Source organism: Malania oleifera, chromosome 7 (assembly GCF_029873635.1).
Source record: "Malania oleifera isolate guangnan ecotype guangnan chromosome 7, ASM2987363v1, whole genome shotgun sequence".
Taxonomy (NCBI): Eukaryota; Viridiplantae; Streptophyta; class Magnoliopsida; order Santalales; family Ximeniaceae; genus Malania; species Malania oleifera.
The window spans coordinates 34240787-34267716 of record NC_080423.1 but is presented as its reverse complement, the minus strand read 5'-3'; the positions used below and the strand labels follow the sequence as shown (position 1 = coordinate 34267716).

Here is a 26930-nt window from a genome sequence, read left to right as displayed (position 1 = left end):
CTATCTAGCCAATCTGCATTATCACCGGATATTCTTGGAAATACTAAAGAATTTTGGGAATGATTGACTAACTTGTTGCTCAAAGTATAAATTCATGAAAAATTGAGTGATGTAATCAGCAATCATACCTTGATCGGAAGACAAGGCACCATCAACCACAAGGCTCTCAATACCATTATTTCTTCTATTAGAATTAGCCATTCTATGGAAAAATTTGGTATTTGCATCCCCCTCCTTCAAATGTAGCACACCCTAGACTTCTGCCTCCAACTAATCTCTTCTAAAAGAGTGAGCTTTTCAATATTGGTGCGGAGAATAGCTTGTTCTAACTTTTCCTCAGCTGTTAAAGGATGAGTTTCCTCTCTAACATCCAAGTCATTCAATTTGTTCCAAAGTTGCTGTATCTTAACAATCACATTCCCAAATTCCGCCTCATTCCACTTTTTTAAATCCAACTTCAATGCTGCCAATTTCTTAGCTAGTATGAAACTAGGATTTCCTTGGAATGAATAGGATGCCCACCACTCCTTTACTTTATCAACAAAGTTCTCCACCCTCAACCACATATTTTCAAAGCAAAAAGGAGTTCTACCTCTCTAATGACTCCCCCCCTCCAAAAAAATTGGGTAGTGATCAGAAAGTATTTTGGACAACCTTCTCTGTGAAAATTGAGTGAAGTGATCCGCTAAGAACGGAGAGAAAAGAAACCAATCTATTCTAGAAGCGGAGGAAGAATTGGACCAGGTGTAAAGGCCTCCTTCCATAGATATATCCATCAGCCCATGAAAAGGTATAAAATCTGAAAATTCATGCATAGCCCGAGTATAACTTACAGCCCCTAGTCTTTATGATGGGAAGCGAATTATATTAAAATCACCTCCGAGGCACCATGGCGAATCCCACCAACTAATCAAGCCTGTCAGCTCCTCCCACATTTTCCTACGCCTCTTGTTCAAATTTGACCCATAAACACCTATGAAAGCCCACTCAAATTGGTCACCGACATTTTTAAATTTGCATGAAACAGAAAAATACCCCACTGCTTGCTCCACCTTTTCCACTACCCTTCAATACCACATCAAGACAATACCTCCAAAAGCACCTTCTGAACCCAAGTACAACCAGTCTGCATATGGACAACTCCATATACTTCGAACAATTCCTCTAGTAATCCATTCAAGTTTAGTCTCTTGCAAACATACAATATCAGGTTTCCATGTATGCAACAAATTACAAATTTGAAGCCTCTTCTCAACCTCATTCACTCCTCTAACATTCCATGAAAGTATCTTCAGATTCATTTAGAAACAGAGAGAGCCTGCTCCCAATTAATACCACTGCAACTAGATGAAGTAGAACCATAATTAATTGAACTGAATAAACCTTTCAGTTCTCTTAAACCTTTTGCACCAATTCTCTTCAAGTCAAGTGCATTTTTTTCCAAAGTAGCCCTACGGTGTAATTCAGCCTCAACAACCAGCAAAAAAGTGGTTACTTGATTTTCCAAACCTTCTAAGGACGTGCCCAAAAATTTGTCAAACCCTTTAAATCTTCTTTGGAACCACTCGGAATAAGGTACTTCCCTCACTGAACTTTCCACATCCACAACTTCATGTCCTTCCATAGTCAAGGGTAAGGAATAGGCTAGTGGTTCCACTGCTATAGGTGACAAACCACTCTCGTTAGGTAGCTCAGCAACCTTTGTATCATTGTCCGAGGCCCAATCCTCCACAAGTACATCATTCCCATCAAACTGAGCTAGTAACACCTCCAAAATATCTACAGGCTTCAATGGAACCAAGGACAATTTGTTTTGCTCTTCCAAACCCTCTGTGACTTCACCAGGTGGCAAAGAAATCTGAATTGGAACCGCAACTCTTCTTCCATCTCGCAGCTCAAGTACCCACTACTCAGAATTTCCCCACTTCCTGAAAAGTATTGTCAAAATCTTGAAGAATCAATTGGATGTCTCACGACAAGTTTTCCTCACCATCGGATGTGTTTGCTGACTCACTAGAATCGAGGCACTCTTTATCGGCCTCTTCATGGCCTAAGTGCTCTGCATCGGTCTTGTGAGAGCCTAAGAGCTTAGTATCGGTCTCATCGATGCCGATACTGTTAGTCTCGGTGTCATCAGAAGATTTCATCGACTGAGCTAGCATCGACGGGCTTCGGTGATCAACTTTAGATTGCTTTGAATCGAGAACCACAACATCGCCCCTTCTCACTGAACTCCCCAAGGCTGAAGATGACGATTCTAGATTCTAGGTCTTATTGTTTTGAAGGGCTTGCATTGGTTTGGGCTGCCAGACTGAGATGGGCTTGGGATTAGGCATGGGCGTTGGCTTGAAGGGAGCTTTGGGCTTAAAACTTTTATTGTTTTCCTTGATCTTCTTTGTACAACCCACTTCCTGAGCTTGAGTAACTTTGGACCATATTACCTCCCATTCTCCATCCAGCCCACTATGCAATATGAGTCTTATATTCAGAGATACATAAGAATTTGTGTTTCCACTAACGTTCTCAGTAATTTCCACCAAAACATTAGCCTTTGATTTTTCTTGTTCCTTCCCAGTACCCAAATCACGTATATCGTGGCTATGATTTCTCAATTTTGAATTTTGAGAATATGGCATTAATTGCTTTCCATTCTTGCTACCACCATCATCTCTCCGAGCCCCCCTCCACCACTGCCAACAAAAAAGTTTTGCAATTCTCCCCTGTGAGTTTAAGTGCAAATTAGGACTAATGTCTGTTTGATGGCTAATGTCTCAGGAACAAAAGCTTTTTGTAGATGAAATCCAAACCCTCTCCGCCCAGTGCCCAATTTTCCTTCTAGCACCACTAGAAATCTTTTCCGACGACCATGTATAAGTTCCGATATCATTAAAAAACAACCATAGGCATTGGATCCCAACTGCAAAATAAATACTTTCTCACCATCTCTGAATATTCATGCAAAATTACCAGGAATTACATAGGACATTAGCACCTCCACAATAGCTAGCAAACGTTTTGCACTCTCTTTGCCCATGCAAACTAATCGGAGAGAGTATCGATTTCTCTCAAAAAGACATAACATGAAATAAGAACCACCCTCCTCAACTGAGAATTCAAAAGTCTTGGATTCCACGAAAAAGAAAATAGAACCCCCCAATTCTTGAGCATATATCAACCACTCAAAGTTAATCTTCAAACTTTCTCAAAAACTGCAGGAACCTTCGGGATTGTCATCCTTCGTGAACATGGCATTGCAGCCCATTCTCCTTTCGCCAAATGTTAAGCTCCTATAATTCTCAACCAAGTAGAAAATATCGAAAGTCCAGTCTTCCCTCCAAACTTGAACTACAGGCTGATGGCCTAACAAACATTTTGATTGTAACACAGCTATTCACTACAGCCATCTTTAATTCATTCCCTTTTCCTACAGCCAACCTTGAGTCTTGACCCACTGTTGCAGCTCACAGTTCAGTAACCACAAACCTCCTTGACTAGTCAAACCCCAATTTCAATCCCATCCCTCCGTTCCTCCCAAATGAAATCAGCACTCAGATATCTATTATCTACTATGCCTGGTCTCTAATTGGATACTGATTAGGATTTTTCACCTTTGAATCTTGAATATATATTTTTTATCCATTCCAAATAATCGTGAAGTTTTCCCCGTGAATAAACAAAAAAACACAAATCACCAAGAAACACACAAACAAGCAAACAAAATTTTATTTTATTTAACCGTCGATTGATCAAACACTCCGACAGAGAGCAAACGATAAATAAAAAATGACCCAGGTTCGGCATAATATAGACAAACGAAACAGATGGAACCGAAGGAAATGGAAGGGAAAAGCAACCAACCTGATCCTGGTCGTCGAGGAGATCGAAAGGATTCCGCGAGGGAGAGCAAGAGTCAGGGGAATCTGACTCATTTTCTCCTCCTCCTCCTTCTTCTTCATTCCGTTTTAACGACGGCCGCTGCTGTTCTTCTTGCTCTTTCAGAACTTTTCTCAGCGACCGAGCTGACATTGCTCCCCAACAAACGAAATTCAATCCTCTTTCCAAAAATTTTACGCAGGAAGCGCTAGGGTTCGTAGTCTCAGCTTCACGGTCGTTGATCCGTTAGGCGGAGGAGTAGCAGGCGAGAGGCATGAGATTTATGTTAAAAATATCACAGCTACAAGCACCGAAACTTAGCTTTAGAAATAAATAAATAAATATAAATAAAAGGGAAAAAATTGATTCCCTTTAGGAAAATTGCATTACTAGGTTCAAAATTTTTAAACTTTTTAGATTTAAATTTGAATAATTTAGATAAAATTTATTACAATTAATATTAATTTTTTTTAAATAGATACAAATCTATTTAAGACTTTTTAAAATATAGAATTAGAATAACTAATCTCATTTTACTCTCAAATTTTTAATTGTTGTATGCACATGATAAAGTTCCAAGTAAGCATCATGCCAATTAAGAATTTGTGGATCAAATTATAAATTTTGATGAATTCAATACTAGTTAGTCATTCGATCCAAGAAAAGGGAAAAAAATATTATGTCAAGCTATATAACAACCCTATGTTTTCGATAATCAACTAGATCATTGATTTTGTTTGATTTTTGTTTAAAGATTTATTGGTTTAAGTTAAATTGTTCTAAAATCAAATAAAACAGAAAGTTTATATCTAAAATGTGGCATCAAACAACCTAACCTAATAATGCTATCCATAGAAGGAGTTCTCCAACCATTTCAACTTTAGTTGTACACTGACATTCTTGTGCAATTAAATATTATCAAGTTATAAAAATGCAATCATATTACACCAATTTCTTTTTAGCTATTAGGGTCCTTCTTTTGGACAAAATTCTTTAGATAAATCAACAAAAAAAGAACTTCAAAATTAATTTGTTTTGTGTTTTATATATTGCTATTTTTTGGGGGGCGGGGCGATGGTGGTGTGCTAACATAAAGCAATCATTAGTTGTTAAATTTGCATGTACTTGCGAGGTTCCAAAAAATCCATAAAAGAGAACACCAAAACTAATTTTGTTTTGTGTTTTTTATATTGCTAAATTGGGGGATGGGGATGGGGTGGGGTTGGGGATCGCAGGAGCTAAAATAGAGAAATCAATAGATGTTATATTTGCATGTACTCGAGAGGCTCCATGCTTTAAAGTGTGGAAGTTTCTTTTTTGCAAGAAAACAAGTAAAATCATCAAAAGATAAAACCACATGCATATCCAACTATAAAAATAGTTTCGGTCAATCTCACAATCTAGCGAGTAACGAGTAATTCATAAACTTGCATTTTTTTTTTGTATGGACATGGTTCCTTGAAAATTAAAGAACAAAGACTAAATAGAAGTCATGCTACCAGAACATGGCAAATTAATAATGTTTTTCTTCTTCTTATATTGGTTTGATATAGGGAATCTTGAGACCTACAAAAACAAAAACAAAAAAAAGTCAACTCTGGTCATGACCTTGTACCTAAAATAGAATACTTTGTTCAAGATACAACGACAACAAACAAACAAACAAATAAACAACAAACTAAGTCTTAAGCCCCGATTATGTTGGGTTGGTTACATGAGTCATTTTCTGTCGATTTACATGATTATGGACAATTTCCTCCAACAATTTGAGGGCTATTAAATCCTTACTCACATTCTCACTTCAAGTAATTTTAGGTATATGTCTATCCATTGTATTGCGACTAATGGCAAGTCGTTGACTCTCCTCAGGAATGTGCTATTTTGGCCTATGTTGTAGGTGTCCAAACTATCTAAATTGTGCCTCTCTTATGGTATTTTCTACTAGTGTTATGTCTAACTTACCACAAATATGTTTATTCCTTAATTTTATCATTTAATATTACACCACTCATTCATCTTAACACTCTCATTTTGTTAACTTTTACTTCTTGACTATGTTGTTATTTAGTTGTCAAGCTTTCTGATCCATATAGCATAGTTAGTCTTATAATAATCATAAAAACTTTCCTATTTAATTTTAAGAGTAATCTATGACCATGCAACATGCCCAAAGGACTTCTCCATTTTCCCAACCCAATTTTAAATCTATCTTAATATCTTCTTCAATTTCTGTTTCAGCTTGCATAATCGAAGGTATTGAAATCTAGTAGTAATATTAATTTCTTAACCATCAAGTTTAATCTTTTCTCTATTTTTCCTACTAACATGACTAAAATTACATTTTATATATTCTGTTTTAGTTCTACTTATTCTAAAACCTCCAGATTCTATAACGTACCCCATAATTCTAACTCAGAATCTATGATCCACCCCTAGTTTCATCAATTCAGGCAATATCATTGTGAAAAACATACACCATGGAACCTCATTTTGTAGACTCCTAGTAAGTTCATCCATCACGAGTGCAAAAAGATAAATGCTTAAAGCATATTTTTTATATACACTTATAGTGAATGGGAATTGCCTAAACTCTCCACTTGGGGTCCTAGAATGGTAATTACTCTATTGCATATATCCTAATGACTCAGTATACTTATTACATACTCTTTTTTTGTATCTCTAAAACCTACCATAAAACTTCCCTAAATACTCCATCTTAAGCTTTCTCTAAGTCAATAAAAATCATATACAAATCTCTCTCCTTTTTCCTAATTTTTTCTATTAATTAACAGATATATAGCATTTATAGTAGATCTCCTAGGCACAAAACTAAATTGATTTTTTTAAGACTTCTATATCTAACATTAATCTTTGTTCAATTATCTTTTCCCTGATAATTTTACCAATTTTGAATGTCTCTTTTATTTTGGAACATAGGTATTAGAAGTGTTCTCCTCCATTCGTTTGGCATTCCTTAAAGTTTATAATTGTATTAAATAAATTGGCAAACCACATAATTCTATTATCATATAGGCATTTCTAAACTTCAATTAAAATGATATTTGATCCCATAACTTTTAAATTTTTTAGATTTTTTAAATTAACTTTGATTTTGAAAATAAATCTCAAGTTTTCATTTCTTTTTTCTTAATTTATCAATTATAAGTTTAAATCTTTTACTTGGTTTTCATAGAATAGCTTATCGGAGTAACTTCGTGATCTTTCTTTTATATCTTATTTTTTAATTAAGATAGTGTCATCTTTATTTTTTTTAATGACATTACATTACTTAAGTCCTTACTCTTTATTTCTCTAGCTTTAATATGTTTAAGTGTCTATTTTCCCTTCTTTTGTATATATTATATGTTTAGATTCACTAACGATTTTTCTACATCTTTTCTCACTTGATATTTATACTTTTCTAAGTTTTCCATGTTTTTTATATTTTTATATTACTTTATACCAAATTCTGTTTGCCTTTAAAACTTTTTGGACATTTTGATCCCACCACCAATTTTCATTACAAAGATTTTGCTATATACTCAAAAGAGGGTCCATATGTACATTGTCTCTTATTGTCCAATCACCCTCTTTGACCATTTTATCTTTAAATTTTATCATATTTTCTCCCTTATATTCCACCACCTAGTTTTCTTGCATTGATTTATAATACCCTTCACATCTTCTTCTTCTTCTTCTTCTTTTTCTTCTTCTTTTTTATTTGAAAAATACATATATCTAACATTGTAACTCTATGTTATTTAGTTAAACTTTCTCCTAAGACAACTCTACAATCCTTACATGATAAACCATCTTGTTTTTATGATTGTATCCCCTACTATTTAAACATTTACAACACTATCTTTTAGGTCTTTGTTTGCAATGACCCCTACCCATTCTTATGTTTTTCTTTTCTAGTTTAAATGCCTATTTTTCAATTTCTCAAGCTTTCTCCCATACCCACTTAGTTTCTCAAAGAAAGATTATGTTAATTTTTTCTAATCATTGTGTGAACTATCTCCATGATTTCCACTCATAAGTGCTCTTATATTCTATATTGCTAATATATTCGTATCTCTTAAACTAACTACTTTACTTGCCCATGGCGATGTGCTTATTTTCAAAACACCATTCTATGGTTATATTTTATGCCAATATGTTGTCTGCACTAAATGCTACCATCCACTCTTCGTTTAAATGCTTAATCATATTTGATGGATGATTTATTTTGCATGATTTGTTTATTTGAGCTGAATGCCACTATCCATTACTTGCCTTATGATTATATCTTCTGATGGATAGCTTGTATTTTACATGAATTGTTGATGAATCTACTGGAATGCATGCTTGAACTAAAACACCAACTGCATGGTTGATGCAATATATTGTGAATTATATGCTGGTAGAGGATATAGGTTCTCGGATGCTTGAATTAAATGGTATATGCATGATGCATATTATTATGAATTGTATGCTTGAATTTACCAGGTTTCGAGTGCATGAATTTTTGGGAAATGCTTAATTTACAGACGACATGCTACTGAAATTTTGTTAGAATTTCCCCAAAATATTCAAAATCAATAAACCATGTACCTAATTGATTATGATCTGATGCATGCTTGTATATCCTACATAACTATTGCATGATTATTTGAGTATAGCCCTGTTGGCTATCGAGTGCTGAACAGAGTGCAATAGGCAGATATCTTTGAGCTAAATGTTTATAACATACTGTATGATGAGATTCATAATAAAGATGAGTAAATAGTAAATTTTTTAACAAATGAACTTCATCCTTAGATTGAAAATGCATGCTAGTTGAACCTTAGAAATATCTTTATAGAAAATGCATGCAAAGCAATTTAATAGGTTAGTATGTGTTGAATCCTATATGCTTTGGGCTACTTTGAAAAATATGTATAATTATAAAATTCCTTGAATTTTCCTATGATGCCCCTCATCGCAAACACATTCTCTAAATCTAGGAAAATTCTAGTTCATGGACACTGTTTGGTCCAACTCTTTGGGTTATGTACTTTCACTCCGGACCTAAATGGTAAAACATCCTCCTTATAAATTAAATGTCATATGTTTTAATGATGGTCCATAAACTAAGACATTTGCATGACTCAGGGGGAGTTTTTTGTATTGAACACACTCATTGTGTATTAAGTTGTGTTATCCTTATATTGAACCCCTATTGCGTAACCTTTGAGTATAGCCTTGACTAGTTATCGTACTTTTAAATTGAAATACAATATGTCATGCCATGTGCATATGAATATATGATGAATGCTCTTAAAAGAACATCATCCTTGAACTAAATGCAAGTACGTATGCATGCCAATATACATGGGAGCTTAAGCCCCTCTCTTAAGAAAAATGAATAAGAGCTTAATGCCTGTATTTTCTTGCATGCTAAGTTTTCTAATGAAGGATGAACATATGTTCAATGTGCTTAAATGAAATTCATCGTTGACCGTAAATGCACTTATGTATGCTTGAGAATATACAAGAGAGTTTAAGCCCCATCCTTGTGAAAAGGATTAAAAGTCACCCGCCCCACGGACTCATATACGTTACTGTTTTTGCCTTTTTGAGTCCTGAAGTTCTTCTAGGTACCTTGAACATCATATCAAGTTTTTTATGAAATTATATCTTAGATATGGATTGTTCTTGGGGCATAATGAACACCTTGCTCATGACTTAATGTTAGATTTCTGGTGCATGTGTGTTCTATGAATGATTTTACTAATGAAGTTTAACATATATCCAGTAAAATCAGTTAAGAATGAAAAATAGTACTTATACTATTTTAACTCTAAATGAATTTTCACAATTTATAACAGTATAAGTAATTAACAGAATCTAATCACATATTCAAATTGAAATAGGGAGCATCTAAAATTTATATCTTGTGTGCTCACCCACATTTCTACTTAGATTAGAATTTTTGTGGCATGTGCTTAAGCGTAATGACTTATTCGAAAAATAAGCAGCTCGGAAGCTATCCTAAGTATAGGAGATATATCGCGTAATACTTAGCCTAAAGGCCAGATCGTCTCCTCAGGGAATGCAGTTTAATTCCTAATTTTGTGTAATTCCAAAAGAAAATAAGAAAAGAAAGTTTTACTAAACATAGTTCCGATTCGATTTCCTAAGATGTTTGAGATTTTGTGACGAAATTAAAACAATGTGAACTTTTATTTATGAACTTAAAATTAAAACATAAAATAAGAACCTAATACGCTTAGAATAATAAGAAACGAATGATGGTAATTAAATCCTATTTAAACAATAAATAAATCCTACGTATGAAATTCCGGACAAAAGCCTAAAGATCAAAACTTTATTAATTAACTAAAGCATTCAACCATAAAATTAAACACCAACTAAGCAATTGAACTTAACCCAATTAGTTAACATAAACAAAATTAAACTTAATCCTATAATAGATTCAAACAAAAATAAATTAATCTAAACTTAAATAATGGATTAGAAAAACTTATCGAACTTAATAACTAAAACGCAATAAAAAACTTAGACTTTAATTAAACTGAACTTAAAATAAATAGAACCAAACAAAATTTAAATCCTAAAGAAATTATTTTTTTAAGAGACCAAACCGAACTTTAACAATGAAAAATTACCCAACCAAAATTAATTATAATAATGATATTAAATAAGAAGAGAGAAAAAATAAATTGAATCTAATAATAAGAACCCAACAGAAATTTAAAAGTTCAAAACTTTAATTAAAATTTAACTGAAAATTAACAATGAACAACCGTGTATTTAAATGCAAGAAAAAAAAAACTAGAGAACAAGAGGAGAAGGAAAAGAAAGGAGGAGAGAGAGAGAGGAAAAGAGAGTTGGCCGTGAGATCCTTGTCTTGTGCGGCTCCCCTGCTGCCCCCCTTCCAACCTCAAAGAAAACCTACTAAAAGCTATATAAAAAAATATATCCTATGCCCTTTTTGCCCTTTTCCCTTTAATGCCTTCAAAAGTTAGCTTCCTTTTCTTGCAATCCAAACCCAGCAGCCCTCAAATTGAAGACTCAAGACCAGTGCTTCACACACACTTGCATGGTAGGGTCACATCAAGACCTGGCTCACTTCATTTTTTTTATTTATTTTCTTTTCTTGCTTCTTGTTTTCTTCCCTTTTGTTTCCCAGCGCACAAAGCCAATTTCGACCATACTGAAGCTCGTATCTCTCAAAGCTCAAAACACTAAAGTTGTATAGATCTTTTTCATCTTTCCCTGGAATTTTGAATCGTCTCGATCAGAGCTTGGACAAGAAAGTTACGCCTATATTTAGAAACAATGCCGAAATAGTCCATAAAAACAGTGTATGGTAACTTCACGTTCGATTTCAACCTTGATACAGCTAGTATATCTTAAAACTCGAAACATGAAAATTGTATATCGTTTTCTTATATTTCTACCCCATCTTGAATCATCTGAATCGGAGGTCGAATGAGAGAGTTACGCATAGATTACTAAGTACCATTGGTTTTTAGCTTCCAATAGTTGTCTTGCAATAAAAAAATACCAAAAAATCATAAATTACTCAATAAAACTCAAATATTATAAATAGAATACAATATTAAAATATTAAGAAAAATTAGGCATTTAATTAAAAATATAATTCATAATGCATGAATTAAAAATACCTAATTACGCAATTTAAGTGCGTAATCACACCCACAACTAAAGTTTTGTTAGTCCCTAGTAAAGTAAAAAAACGGAGAAAGCTACCAAATCCTATCTACCTCCTCTTTCGCAAGAAACACGGTTGCATTTACTGAATGGAATAAGGCTTTAAACTCCTAGTTCGATCCTAGTGGGTGAGTTGTAGTCTCGTGAGAGTTTCCAGGGCAACACCCACAAACACTAATTCCAATGAATATTAAATGCATGTACATTCAACACGAATATACCATTTCACATACATGAATATCACCAGATTACACACAACCTTATACACAATTCATGCAGTTCTGAAGCAAGTCATTCATGCAAGTTTCATCCTTATGTATCCGTTAAGAACAGTATACTCACATAAAGTTAACCAGCAATACAATTCCGAGTTAAGGTAGTTGTATAAATCTGAGTATCAATAGGTGAAATCTCGAGGTATGTGTAATGTGTATGACTTGTTACACCCAGGATACCAATGGACACCTACAAAACGGTTGTTTTGACTCAACCTAACTGGTATACCCTCAAAAACACTCAAAAAGAATGGGTTCGCTTGTCATATGTGAGGAGGAGTGTCGCGATCAAACATCCCACATATTGTAAGGAACAAACACTAAATGTATGGAGTGGACTAGTCTGAAAAGGATCCAGCCTATTTTTAAGGTGTCGGGTCCTTCGCCCTAACATCTCCTTACCTACTCGCCATATCCAACCAAGACCACCCTAGATCAACTTATTCACAAACGTGGCGTGAATACATTTGAGGCATTAGGCGTTTGAAAAGTCTTCATATGTAGATAACATGTACATCCTTGACTTCTTGTGGTATTTGTGTGGAGTAGGTATTAATCTTTCACATCATTCATGTGCATTTCTATTTCTTTTTCTTCCTTCTGCTCATTTTTCAATTTCTTTCTTTTCATTGTCAATTAGGACAATCATTACACATCTTTTATTGTCTCCATACCACCAAATGGAATTAAACTCGAACAGTAATCCATGAACTAAGTCTATCTCTAAGGGTGACTCAACCTTAATTAAACTGAACTTAAAATAAATAGAACCAAACAAAATTTAAATCCTAAAGAAATTGTTTTTTAAAGAGACCAAACCAAACTTTAACAATGAAAAATTACCCAACCAAAATTAATTCTAATAATGATATTAAATAAAAAGAAAAAAATAAATTGAATCTAATAATAAGAACCCAATAGAAATTTAAAAGTTCAAAACTTTAATTAAAATTTAACTGAAAATTAATAATGAACAACCAAGTATTTAAATGCAAGAAAAAAAAAACTAGAGAACAAGAGGAGATGGAAAAGAAAGGAAGAGAGAGAGAGAGAGAGAGAGGAAAAGAGAGCTGGCTGTGAGATCCTTGTCTTGTGTGGCTCCCCCCTGCTGCCTCCCTTCCAACCTCAAAGAAAACCTACTAAAAGCTATATAAAAAAATATATCATATGCCCTTTTCCCTTTAATGCCTTCAAAAGTTCGCTTCCTTTTCTTACAATCCAAACCGAGCACCCCTCAAATTGAAGACTTAAGACTAGTGCCTCACATACACTTGCATGGCCGGGTCACATCAAGACCCGGACCACTTCAATTTTTTTTTTTTTCTTTTCTTGCTTCTTCTTTTCTTCCTTTTTGTTTCCCAGCGCACAAAGCCAATTTCAACCATACTGAAGCCCGTATCTCTCAAATCTCAAAACTAAAAAGTTGTAGAGCTCTTTCTCATATTTTCCCATAATTTTGAATCGTCTCGATCGAAACTCGGATGATAAAGTTACGCCTAGATTACAAAACAATGCTGAAATAGTCCATAAAAACAGCGTATGGTAACTTCACGTCTGATTTCGACCTTGATGCAGCTAGTATCTTTCAAAAATCGAAGCATGAAAATTATAGAACGTTTTCTTATCTTTATATAGCATCTTGAATAATTTGAATCGGAGGTCGGATGAGAGAGTTACGCACAGATTACGAAGTATTATCGGTTATTTGCTTCCAATAGTTGTCTTGCAATAAAAAATATCAAAAATTCATAAATTACTTAATAAAACCCAAATATTATAAATAGAACACAATTTTAAAATATTGAGAGTAATTAGGCATTTAATTAAAAATATAATTCGTAATGTATGAATTAAAAATACCTAATTACGCAATTTAAGCGTGTAATCATGTAATGTTTTTACCGAAAATCTTAATTTGAAATATGTTGTTTGGCCAAAATTTTCATTGTTTTTGCCATATGATCTTACAGTTAAATTATATAACACATATAGATCAATATGGTTGCATCTTTTTTATTATAACATGTTTTGTGCTTAATTGTGTACTAGAAAGATGTTTGTTTGCTTGATCTTTCATATTAACATTTCTTTTTTAGCAAGTATAACCCCCAGTATTTATCGAAAATCATAAGGGGATATATATTTTTATACATACTTATATATATACACACACACACACACACATTTTTAAAGGCAAGAAATGATTTTTAATGAGACATATCTTATTTCTTGCTTGAGAACTTAAATGCTTTCATGACTTGCGCCATCTCCGTGTTAAAATTTTATGTCATGAAGTTTATATATATCAAAATTTTTTAAGAGTATTGCATAACTGGTTCATTGATTTTATATGAAAATGCATGCGAACTTGTTAGATCATTTTTACAATCAAACCTACTTTTTCATATGTCGCATGCTTTTAAATTCTAATCTTTGCGGGTCTTATATAATGCTCAAATTGAAATGGTTTGCGTGTATTTTTGGTCTGACCATGTTTTTCATGTTATTTTTTTTAAATGACCAATTAAACTGTTTTTGTATGCAAAATTGCCAAATATTTTTAAACAGTTCTTAATCTTCTATATCCAGAATCCTATACCAAATGGGGGAGAGTTTTCTAAGAAAATAAAAAAAATATTATTATTATTTTTTTTAAAAAAAAGGGAGTTCTATTAAACTAAATTGGTTTTAAATGATTAAAGTGTTTCTTACTTAGCTTAGCCCTTTTTGTCGATGCCAAAAGGGGGAGAAGTTTATGAGCAAAATGATAATAACCAAAAAAGGGAAATTTTAGGGCAAATAATATAGGGGCAATTATCTGAGCTTTATTGCCCTTTAATGCTAAAACTAAATGCGTGATTCATTTGTTATGCCTTCTTTCTTGATATGTTTGTGCAATATTGTCTACATTTTTAAGTTATGCATATTGTTTGGGGGGAGCCTTTTCAAGCTGTACCCATTTTGCTCTATGCGTTTGTCATCATCAAAAAGGAGAAAATTGTTGACTTTTGAGTCAGATTCCTGTTTTGATGCTAACAAAGCATAAGTTACTTATGTGTGTATTTAGCATGTAAATAGGTCCATTAATTTAACACACACATAAGGGAATGAAAATGGAAGCTTGAAGAACTTAAAGCCTATACAATCTAGCGTATTACATAAAGAGTGAACAACAAAAGAAGAAGTAGAAGAAGGCATTTCTTTTATTTTGTAATGCATTATAGTTTTTATTATTTGGTCGGTATAATACATATCTCTACATGATATGACCTAATGCTCAGGACGAACCATAGACAAACCCTAGAAGACCAAACCTTTTAAAGATAAACCTTTTTCTTAAATGCCAAAATCACACAAAGGTTTTCAAAATAATTTAAGGTAAAAAGTATGGCCAAAATTATGTTTTAAACTGGTCTCAATTAACCGACCATTGAGTGTTCAAAACAGCTCAGTCGACCGACCACACATTAGGCCAGAAGTCAAAAGTTTGACTTGGCTCAGTCGACCAACTTGTTTTTGAACTTAGCTTCCACGGTCGACTGACCTTTGAAATTGGCCCTTCTACCTTTCTCAGCTAATGAGCATTTTTAGTTCAAAATTGCTTTTGCCGATCGGCCTTCATGGTTGGACCAACCAGTTATTTGGCTAGCTGACCGAACCTACGAAGAAATGGAAATCGCCCTAGGTCAGCCAACCGGCCCTTTGCTCGGCCAACCGAACCCCTTCAAAAATTTAAATTTCTTGTGTGAGGTCAGTCGACCGACCCTAGGGTCAGCCGACCAAACCTTTCAGGTTCCAGTTATTTTCTAGTGCTAATTACGTTTAATTTTTAATTAAAAAATTTGAAAAATACCAAGCATGTCCTCAACAATTAAATTTTTCAGAAACTCTACATATATCCCTTCATAAGCTTAATTTAGGAACTTTGATTAATTTCAAAATCCTCTCAAATATTTTCTTAATCAAAGTTCCCCTCATATTCATTTTTATTGCAAAATCTTTTTGGGGTAATTTTTTTATTCTCTCTCACTCTCTTCCTTTTCAATTCACTTGAAAAATACTTTTGAAATGGAGCATTCATTTTATTTGGGCATATATATTTTCATATCAAAGTGCGTTTACTCTTACTTAAACTCACATTTTTAGAAAATCATTTTGAGAGTAATCTTTGAGTTTCTTTCACTTATTTTGTTGATAAATATTTTTGGAGAAATTTTTATCCGTTATCTTTGAAAGACTTGAGCACATATTTTTACATTCATATTTTTCTTGTGCTTGGAAAAATCATCTTGCATCTAAGCTTTCAGAGATAAATTTTTATCTTGCAAAAATCATTCGAAAACCAAAACCCTAGATGCTCCTACTTATTATTGAAAATATTTTTGGAAAAATATTTTATAGGGTAAAATCTTTGAAGTACTTATTATATACATCATATTTCAAAGATTGAAAATATTACTTTGAGAAAAACACCCTTACTTTCTTTAGCATATTTCATATCATATGAGAGTGTATTTTTGAGTTTCATTGTTTTACATCTCTGCTTGTATTTATAAGCATATATTTTGTACAAAATTATTTTTATTGTATCGGTTTGATTTAGTCAGTAAATTGAACTGGGGAGTCTTTGTCCCGTAAGGGAGACCGGTTTGGCGTAGCCCGTAAATTGAACTGGGGAGTCTTTGCCCCATAAGGGAGACCGGTTGGGTTTAGCCCGTAAATTGAACTGGGAAATCTCTGCCCCGTAAGGGAGATCAATTGAGTTCAGCCTAGTAATTGAGTTGGGTCTTGGTACAGCCCATAAAGTGTTGTTGGGTTATGGCTCTGCCCGGTAAGTGTAGTTGGGGTATTCCTCGCCCCGTAAAGAGAGGTTGTAACAGCTTCTACTCCGCCTATTTAAGTGAGCAGGGATAGTGAATTCCTTGGGGGGCATATCCAAGGTGTGGACGTAGACTGGTTTGGCTGAACCTCAATAACAAATCGTGTGTGCCTCTCTCTCTCTCTCTCTCTCTCTCTCTCTCTCTCTCTCACATTTATATTTCTGCACTTTAATTTCCACATGTGTATGCTTGTCTAGTTATTGTTATAATTATTTACATGCACGCATTAAATTAAATGAGATATGATGCATATGTGTATGTTCACATTTATTGCTCAGCCATTATACATACACAATTTAAAATATAAATAAGATATGATGTGGTATCTGTATGCTAATATTTAATTTGTTATGAATGTTTTATTAGTTTTAAATATTAGCATACCTGATTAATTGGGGGGAATTGAGACTACTTAGAAAGACCCTAGGTTGTGTAATACTGATTGTGATTTTAATTTAACTTAGGAAGAATTTTAAATATTTAATTCACCCCCCTCTCTTGCGATTACACCAATTACATCACTTTGTCTAGTTTTAATTTTTATGAAAAAGCTTTTTGAGAGTGTTGATTCCTAGGGTCTGTTTACGGTCTATGTTCGAGCTTAGCATCATATCGTATGAGTCATATATTATTACAAAACAAAATCTAAATGCATTACATCTGAAAACCAATAAATGTCTTCTTCTTTGCTCTTCACTTCTTCATGGAATATGCCACCCGTATAAGCTTTAAGTTCCTCCTGCCTTCCATTTTTCCTTTCCCTTATATATGATATGAATTATGAACCTCTTCACATGCTAAGTACACACATAAGATACTAGTACTTTGTTAGCATCAAAATAAGGACCGGACCTATAAAGTCAACAATCTCCCCCTTTTTTATGATGACAAACACAAAAGCAAAATGGGTTAAGCCTGAAAAGGCTCCTCCTAACAATATGTATAACTTAAAATACACACTATAGTTTAGGCATATTTAAGAAATAAAACTTTACAATTTAATTATGCATTTAGTTTCGCCATTAATGCACAGATGCTTGCAGCTCCTATGTTTGACCCTTAGATATTTGCCCCATTTAAAATGTTAAAATTTTTTAGCATTTTGCCATTTTGCTCATAACTCTCTCCCCCTTTTGACATCAGCAAAAGGCCGAAGCTAAGAAAGAAAGTATTTGATCAGTTTAAAAGAAATCTTAGCTTGAAAAATATCCCTTCCCCCTTTTTTCTGAAATAATTTTTATTTTACTTAGAAAAACTCTCCCCCTATTTGATATAAGATTTGAGCATGAAAACACTCTTATAACTGTTTTGAAAAATATGGCAATTAAGCACACAAAATAGTATACTAGCCGTTAAAAGATTAAAATGACACGTTAAACAAGGTCAGACCAGAAATATCCACAAACCTTTGTAATTTAAGCACTTCATAAGACCTGTGAAATATTTGAGTTCAAAGCACACGACATATGAAAGCAAGTGTAGGTTTGGGCATAAGATTGGTCTAACTAGTTCACATGCATTTTTGTGTATGATCAATGAACTAATGTATAAGCAAGAAATAAGATATGTCTCATATAAAATCATCACTTTCCATAAGAATATATATATCCCCTTATGATTAGCAATAAGTATTGGGGATGATGCTTGCTAAAAATAACTTTAATACAAAGCTTAAGCAAGTAATGATTTTATGGTTAAACATTTAAGTACACTTCATAATATAACCAGAAATACCAACCATATGGATCTTAAGGATATCAACACATTTTAAATAGGGATCATATGGTAACACAAATGAGTGTGGCTAAACAATATATTTCAAATTAAGATTTTCAATAAATTCTTCACATTTAAGCACCTACCACAATGAATTCAGAACAGATCGAAGCTAACAATGTTGGTGAACATAACAAGATTTGAATTTATTTTTAGATGCTCTTAGATTCTATTAACTACTTATACTGATACAAATTATGAAAATTCATTAAGAGTTTAAACAATATAAGTACTATTTTCATTCTTAAACAAATTTTACTTGATATATGTTAAACCATTTGCATTTCACTAGTAAAAATATTCCTACAACACACATGCACCAGAAATCTAATATTAAGTCATGAGTAAGGTGGTCATATACCCCAAGAACAATCCATATCAAATATTGATTCAATAAGTTTAGGATATGAAGTTCATGGTTCCTAGGAACATCTTCAGACTCAAAAATAACACAATAATCAAATGATACATACGTAACGACCTGCCTATTTTACCATAATTTTTTTTATATAATAACATTTAGTATAATTGTAGTGACCCAAAGAATAATAGTATTTTAATATTAGAGGGAGAGAAAATAGAACCAGAAACAGAAGGAGAACATCGACGACATTGCATTCTGGAGATAATATTGAATAATCAAAATTTTAGAATTTTGCTAGGCTTCGTCGACGAACACAAGGTCTCGTCGATGAAGGTCTTCAGAATTTCATCGACGAACACAGGGCTTTGTCGACGAATTTTGTGAAGGGCTCGTCGACGAAGTGACGTGTCTCATCGACAAATCCAGTCCTATAAATAGAGGAAACCCGAGATTTTTGTCATTCACTCGCCGCTCTCTCTTTCTCCTACGACTCCCTCTCCCTTCTCTTTTCATTTTCGGCCCCACCAGTCGCCGAATTGACTATCCGAAGCTACCACGATGCTCCTGGCGGAGTTCTCTACGCATCTACTGGAGCGAATCATCGGGAAATCAGAGTTAGAAATCATCCCAAATTCAGGGTAAGACCTTTTAGTCTCCTTTTGGCCTTGTGGTAGTTATAGGAAATGATACAGGCAGAAAAATACTGATATTTAGTTCTGGCAAATATTGGTTTCAGGGTGTTTTGTAGGAGGCCCTGCGGGTATCAGGCTAGAGTACAGTAAGGGCTTTTCAGAGATAAGGTAAGGGAAATATTCTATGCTAGGAAAGTTCTAAATATTATGTAGTTTATTTATTTACGAAAATTATGTATTTTAGTATGGTGTGGCTTATGATTATGTATATGGTACGAGGATATGTTTAATGAATTTAGTTTCATGATTTTACGAATTTCAATATTATGATTATACGCATTTCAGTACCATGATTATACGAATTTCAATACCATGATTTTACAATATTTCAGTACCACAATCTTATGAATTTCAGTTCCATGATAACACGAATTCCAGTATTACGAATATGCAGTTCCATGTTATGATTATTCAGATTTCAGTATGTTATGCAGTATCATGGTTATTTCAGTACTTCAGAATCATGGTAAATCAGATAGACATGTATATAGAAATATATTATACGATATCAGACCCTGTTGGACTTGCAGCTACAGAGCACGATACCGTTGCTACAGATACTATGTTACTATATGAGTGCAACCACCTATTCAGATATACGTGGTACGGTCGACCACCTAGGCCCTTGAAGAGGTTAGGCTCCCCATCCAAATATGGGTTGAGGTGGGCAGGTCGACTGACGGAGTTTAGTGATTTATTCCTGGCTGGCCAGCCAGTGTAAATCTAGCCTACGAGCCACACAATCTCGTCATGAGGGGCATGTCATGACATAGATAGCCACAGGGAACAGTTTCAGTGACTATTACTTACGTATTGATTTACAGAAACAGGGATCCTACTATATACACTAGAAGTATTTTGAATTATAACCATAACACTGATATGTTAAGTAATACGGAAAAGGGGTGGTGTGTTTTATTATTTGTATTGTACTTTTGTACCCAGTTATTCATGTTTATATGAAATAGATTTCATGATATGTAGTAGCTCATTTGCCACACACTAGTAATAGCATATTATCTCTTACTGAGCGTTGGCTTATCCCAGTGTTGATATATTTTTCAGGTGATCCAAGTAGGTGAGCAGATGAGGCTCGCAAATAGAAGGGCTTCAGTAGTGCCCTGACAGAGAGTGAGTATCATTTTTGGGAGCATTTTTGTATTACCCTAGCTAGTTGAGGGCAATTTTTGGGGATACAATTATCTTTGTATATTTTGGAAAACATTTCAGCACTCTGGTATTGGTTCTGGTATTGTATGTAATGGTTTAGGTTTTGTTTATATGATTATGCTTCTCGCTGCTTAGGATAATGTTATGGTATCAGAGTATGATAATTATTACAGTGGAAAAAAAATTAGTTAATTAAGCAGGTCATTACAGTTTGGTATCAGAGCTTAGGTTTGTTAGGTTCTGTAGACTTTAGAGTGCAGCAGAAGTAATACCAGAGTATAGGAAAAGGATTTGAGGTTTGTTCTGTGTCTTGGTACAGGATTTCCATAGTGGTTTTTGTGCTTTTCCTGAGGTGATGATTTCAGGAAAACCATAGCAAACTATTGTCGGGTCGTGTGTCTAGATGACAGGACTGGTTATTGGGTAGAGGCAGGGAAGATAGCTAATTATGAGTTGGTATAGGATAGGTCCTTATAGGGGATAAGATGCTTAAATATGTTTCTTGTTTTCAGGATGGATCCAGGAAGTAGCGGTACGAACGCTAGGAGGGATGGAGAAGGTCCTTCCTGCATGGGTGGAGGAGACTTAGATGTTGTACTACGCAGTGTCACTCAACAAGTGATGGCTGAGATGACTAAGAGCTCTTGGGAGCGTGGCTATTCGATAGAGCAGTTTACGCATATGAAGCCCCCATCCTTTGCTGGAGGTGATGGCCCGATCATAGCTGAGAATTGGGTCCAGGATATTGAGGAGATATTGGCAGTGCTTCCATGTACGGACGAGCAGAAGGTCCACATTTAAGCTGACAGGGGAGGCAAAGCGCTGGTGGAGAGCAGCGCGTCTGATAGAGGAGCAGAGGCAGGTCCCAGTTCTAGTGACGTGGGACCGATTCAAGGAGTTGTTCTTTGATCGATTTTTTCTTGCTATCGTTCGGAGTGTGAAAGCTGTAGAGTTTCTACATTTGGTACAGGGGCAGATGACTATATCCCAGTACGCGGCTCGGTTTGTCGAGTTGTCACGTTTCGCTCCACATTTAGCGCCTGATGAAGAGAAGAAGGTGAGGAAGTTTAACGAAGGTCTGAGGCAGAATATGTTTGAGCAGGTGATTGGTTTCAGGGCTCAGACATTTATAGAGGTTGTAGACAGAGCTGTGATCATTGAGAGTGGTATTCAGAGGGGTGTGGCAGCTCAGAGTTAGAGGAAGAGGCCTACGCCACAAGTTTCCAAGCTGGCACTAGTAGGGGTCCATGGAGAGGTGGTCGTGATAGGGGTGACCAGAGGTAGATGGCAGGACCTCGTGGGAACCAGGGTGCGCAGACATACCCGTTGTGTCAGACATGTGAGAGACATCATCTGGGGGAGTGCCGAGCGGGCAGAGGCGTATGTTATCGTTGTGGGAGACCAGGTCACGTGATGCGTGATTGCCTAGGTCAGCAGGATCAGGTCCCAGCACCCAGGCCCCATCAGGGAGGATATCAGGCAGCTCGGGGAGGATATTAGGCACCTCGGGGTGGCTAGTAGAGGAATGTAGCTCCAGCACGAGTTTATGCCCTGACGCCAGGTGATGCAGAGGCTACTACGGATGTGGTGACAGGTACATTTACTGTTTCATTATATCCAGTTATCGTTCTTTTTGACTCGGGTGCTACTCATTTTTTTATTTTTGCATCTTATGTTAAATTATCTGAGAGTGAGACCCAGTCATTCGATATAGCACTGTCGGTAGCTACACCATCAGGGTTAGTGATTAGATGTCAGAGGGTACTTAGAGGCTATCCGATAGAAATTCAGGGGAAAGTGCTGCCAGTAGATCTTATTGTATTTGATATGTGTGGTTTCGATATAATACTGGGTATGGATTGGTTAGCTGTCAATCATGCCAGCATTGATTGTTTTTAAAAAGAAGTAGTTTTCAGACCACCTGGAGGGCAGGAATTCAGATTCGTTGGTTCACGAGTACGTGCTCCAACACAGCTGGAGTCCGCCGTGCAGACGCACAGATTACTCCTAGAAGAAGGTCAGGGGTTTATAGCATTTGTGAAAGAAGCACCTGAAAATGAACTGAAGATTGATAGGACTCCAGTGGTACGAGAATGTCTGGATGTTTTTCCAGAGGAGCTACGAGGGTTGCCTCCTGTGCACGAGGTAGATTTTCCTATAAATTTACCTCTAGGTACGACGCCAATCTCTAAGGTCTCGTATCGTATGGCTCCAGCTGAATTGGGTGAATTAAAGGAGCAGTTGCAGGATTTGTTAAACAAAGGGTTTATACGACCCAGTGTATCACCATGGGGAGCTCCAATACTGTTCGTAAAGAAGAAAGACGGGTCCATGAGGATGTGCAATGATTACGGGGAGATAAACAAAGTTACTATCAAGAATAAATATCCTCTACCTCGTATAGACGATTTGTTTGATCAGCTCCAGGGGACGCGGGTATATTCCAAGATTGATCTCAGATCTGGGTATCATCAGGTGAGAGTAAAAGTAGAGGATGTTGCGAAGACGGCCTTCAGGACTTTGGGCTGACGAATGCCCTAGCCGTATTCATGGACTTGATGAATAGAGTTTTTCACCAGTATCTAGATCAGTTTGTAGTAGTCTTCATCGATGATATACTGGTGTATCTAGACCAGTATCTAGATCAGCCGTATTCCTGTACCATTTTTAATATCTTCCTGAAAACAGTGATAATATGCTTATTCTAAAAACATAATATTCTGATATTACATAAAATCATAGAATTTCATACTCATGTCTTACAAAAGTAAATATTGTTCTAATCGTAAGATCTACACAAAAATCATATCCCCTGCTAAAATACTGACCTAGTTTATCCCCTTACCTGGCCTACTGAGAAGCCTACCAATTACTCCAAAATTACACCTGTGGTGTTCCCTAGCTCAACATCTTGAAATTTACATTTTCCCCAACAAAACTTCAGTATTATCTTTCCTAACATATTCTCCTCAGTCCAGAAACACCAAAAACCTAATAAGATTTAAAATAATCAACTTACCCAAGTTATGTGATGGTGCCCAAGTTGGCCTAACCAACAATCTACTCTTGCAGATATGAAGAGAAACTTCCCAGGAGTAGCGTGGCGGCTTTGGATCGTCGAACCAGCAAAGAAACGGGCCAAAAACTTAGAGAGAAGGTAGAGGGGGACAGGTTTCAGGCTCTAAAAATAGTCTTCTCGATAACTTCTCGTCGACGAGATATGCATCCCCGTTGACGAGCCCAAGAGCCCTGCTCGTCGACGAGCACTTCTACACTCGTCGACGAGACCCTGCTGAAACCCCTTTTTAAAATTCCTTTTCTATCATTTTTTTATTATTTAATTACTATAATTCTTCAGATCTCTACATTCTCCCCTCCTTATAAAAATTTTGTCCTCAAAATTTACTATCTGTATTGACACCATCCTTTAAATAAAATGGGTTACTCATTTTATTACTTAGCCTCACTTGTGGGGAAGGAATACCGTGGTTACATTTAGGGTCCTCGAAAATTACAAATACATAAACTAAAATTCTCCCAAAAGCAAAATACTACCTACTACCAAAAGATTATTACATGTATTGATTAACCTGCAAAAGAAACCTTACATACTTATTTGCATCTTTTCCTAATTATTGTTGAACCCCATTGAATAAGTGTGGGTATTTCTGTCATATTTCTTCTTCCAACTCCTAAGAGGCTTCTTCCACTGTGTGATTTCTCCACACGACTTTTACTAAAAGAATTTTCTTGCTGCACAAATCCTGTTATTTTTTATCCAAAACTTGCACTGGTATCTCCTCATAAGCTAGTGAATCTTTGAGCTCTAACTCTGCATAACTGACCACATGGGAGGGATCTGGGACGTATTTCCTCAGCATGAAAACATGAAATACATCATGTATTCTAAACAAAGCTGGTGGTAAAGCTAGCCGGTAGGCAACTGATCTCACTCTCTCAAGTATCTCGAAAGGGCTAATGAACCTAGGGCAACTTACCCTTCCTCGTAAACCTCATAACTCCCTTTAAGGGAGCTATTTTCAGAAACACATGATCTCCCACATCAAATTCCAGTTTCCTACGATGAGTATCAACGTAACTCTTCTGCCAGCTCTGAGCTACACTAATCCTGTCTCTCATAAGCCGAACTTTATCATATGCATGTTGCACTAACTTTGGCCCTACAACTTGCAGCTCACCCATCTCATCCCAGTATAATGGAGAATGGCACCTACTACCATAAATCACCTCGTAAGGTATCATGCCAATGCTGGCCTGATAGCTGTTATTGTATGCAAACTCAACTAAAGGCATCAACTGGGTCCAACTACCTCCAAAATCTAGCACGCACGCCCGCAACATATCTTCTAATATCTGAATCACCCTCTTAGTCTGGTTGTCCTTCTGAGGATGAAACATCATGCTGTAAGATAATTATGATCCTAGAGCCTCTTGTAAGCTCCTCCAAAAACATGACATGAAACATGGATTTCGGCCTAATACTATAGACACTGGCACACCATGTGATCGTACTATCTCCTAAATATATAATTCCGCTAGCTTGTCCATGAAGTAGTTGACTTTAATAAGAATGAAGTGAGTGGTCTTTGTCAATCTATCAACGACCACCCAAATTGCATTTTGCTCATGCGGTGTCGGTGGTAAACCCGTCACGAAGTCTATAGATACAATCCCACTTCTACTCTAGGATGTAAAGCAGCTGCAACTGGCCCACCGGCCTCTAGTGCTCAACCTTTACCTGCTGGTACATCAGACACTACTGCACAAACTCGACAATTTTCCTTTTCATGCCACACCACCAGTAAGACTCTCGCAGATCCCTATACATTTTAGTACCACCTGAATGAACCGTATACAAGGACCTATGAGATTCCTCTAAGATTGTCCTACTGATGCCTATATCTGCAAGCATGCACAACCTGGAATGGAACCTCAAGGCCCCGTCATTAGAAAAATTGAATTCCTCTCTCTGTCTGTCCTGCACCTTAGCTATCAACTCTTCTAATTCTGCGTCATCTCTCTAAGCAATCTTAATCCTTTCTTGTATAGTAGGCTGTACCACCAGGTTGGCAATAAATGCCTGGTGATCACCCACTACCAACTCTACGCCGAGCCTCTCCAGATCCATCTAGATCGGATGCTGAACCTTTCATAGCTGCTAGTGTTGGTCCCTCTGATTTCCTACTCAGAACAACAACTACCACGTTTGCTTTTCCTGGGTGGTAACTGATAGTGTAATCATAATCTTTAATAAGTTTCAACCACCTCCTCTGTCTCATGTTTAGCTCCTTTTGAGTGAAAAAATACTTCAAACTTTTGTAATCGGAGAATATCTCGCATCTCTCACCATACAAGTAATGCCTCCAAATCTTTAACACGTATACCACTGGAACCAATTCTAGATCGTGGGTAAGGTAGTTCTTTTCATACTCTTTCAACTGTTGGGAGGCATAAGCTACAACCTTACCATATTGTATTAATACACAATCGAGCCCTTCCAAAGACGCATCACTGTAAATATAATAACCATCACCCCCTAACGGATTGATCAACATTGGTGCAGTGACAAGCCTCTGCTTTAGTTCCTAGAGGCTCTACTCACAATCATTATCCCATTCAAACCTTAAATTCTTCCTGGTCAGATGCGTGAGAGGCCCTAATAAAGCTGAAAACCCCTCTACAAACCGACGGTAATAATCTGCCAATCCCAAGAAACTCCTATTTTCCTAAACATTCTTCGGCTTGTCCTAATTCAAAATTGCCTCAATCTTGCTGGGATCCACTGAAATACCATCCCTTGAAATAACATGCCCCAGAAATGACATTTTCTCTTGCCAAAATTCACATTTGCTAAACTTGGCATATAATTTCTTTTCCCTAAGCATTTGAAGTACTAGCCATAAGTGCGTGTCTCATGCTCCTCAAAGCTCCTCGAGTGGACTAGTATGTCATCAATGAAAACTACAACAAACTGGTCTAAATACTGATGAAAGATTCTATTCATCAAATCCATGAATACAACAGGAGAATTCATCTAACCAAATGGCATAACTAGAAATTCATAATGCCCATACTTGGTCCTAAAAGCTGTCTTCGAGACATCTTCTACTTTTACTTTCACCTGATGATAGCCTGACCTGAGATCGATCTTGAAATAGAC

The 26930-nt window shown here is 35.8% G+C and overlaps 1 protein-coding gene across 1 annotated transcript in view; it reads right to left on the bottom strand.

Moving 5' to 3' along the window:
• Positions 1 to 4192, bottom strand: part of LOC131160068 (uncharacterized) — a 28362-nt gene extending 24170 nt beyond the window's left edge. The window contains exon 1 of the mRNA XM_058115383.1: positions 3859 to 4192. Coding sequence (XP_057971366.1) covers positions 3859 to 4026 — 168 coding nt within the window. The 5' untranslated portion in view covers positions 4027 to 4192. The remainder of the gene's footprint in view (positions 1 to 3858) is intronic.
• Between the last annotated feature and the right edge of the window lie 22738 nt (positions 4193 to 26930).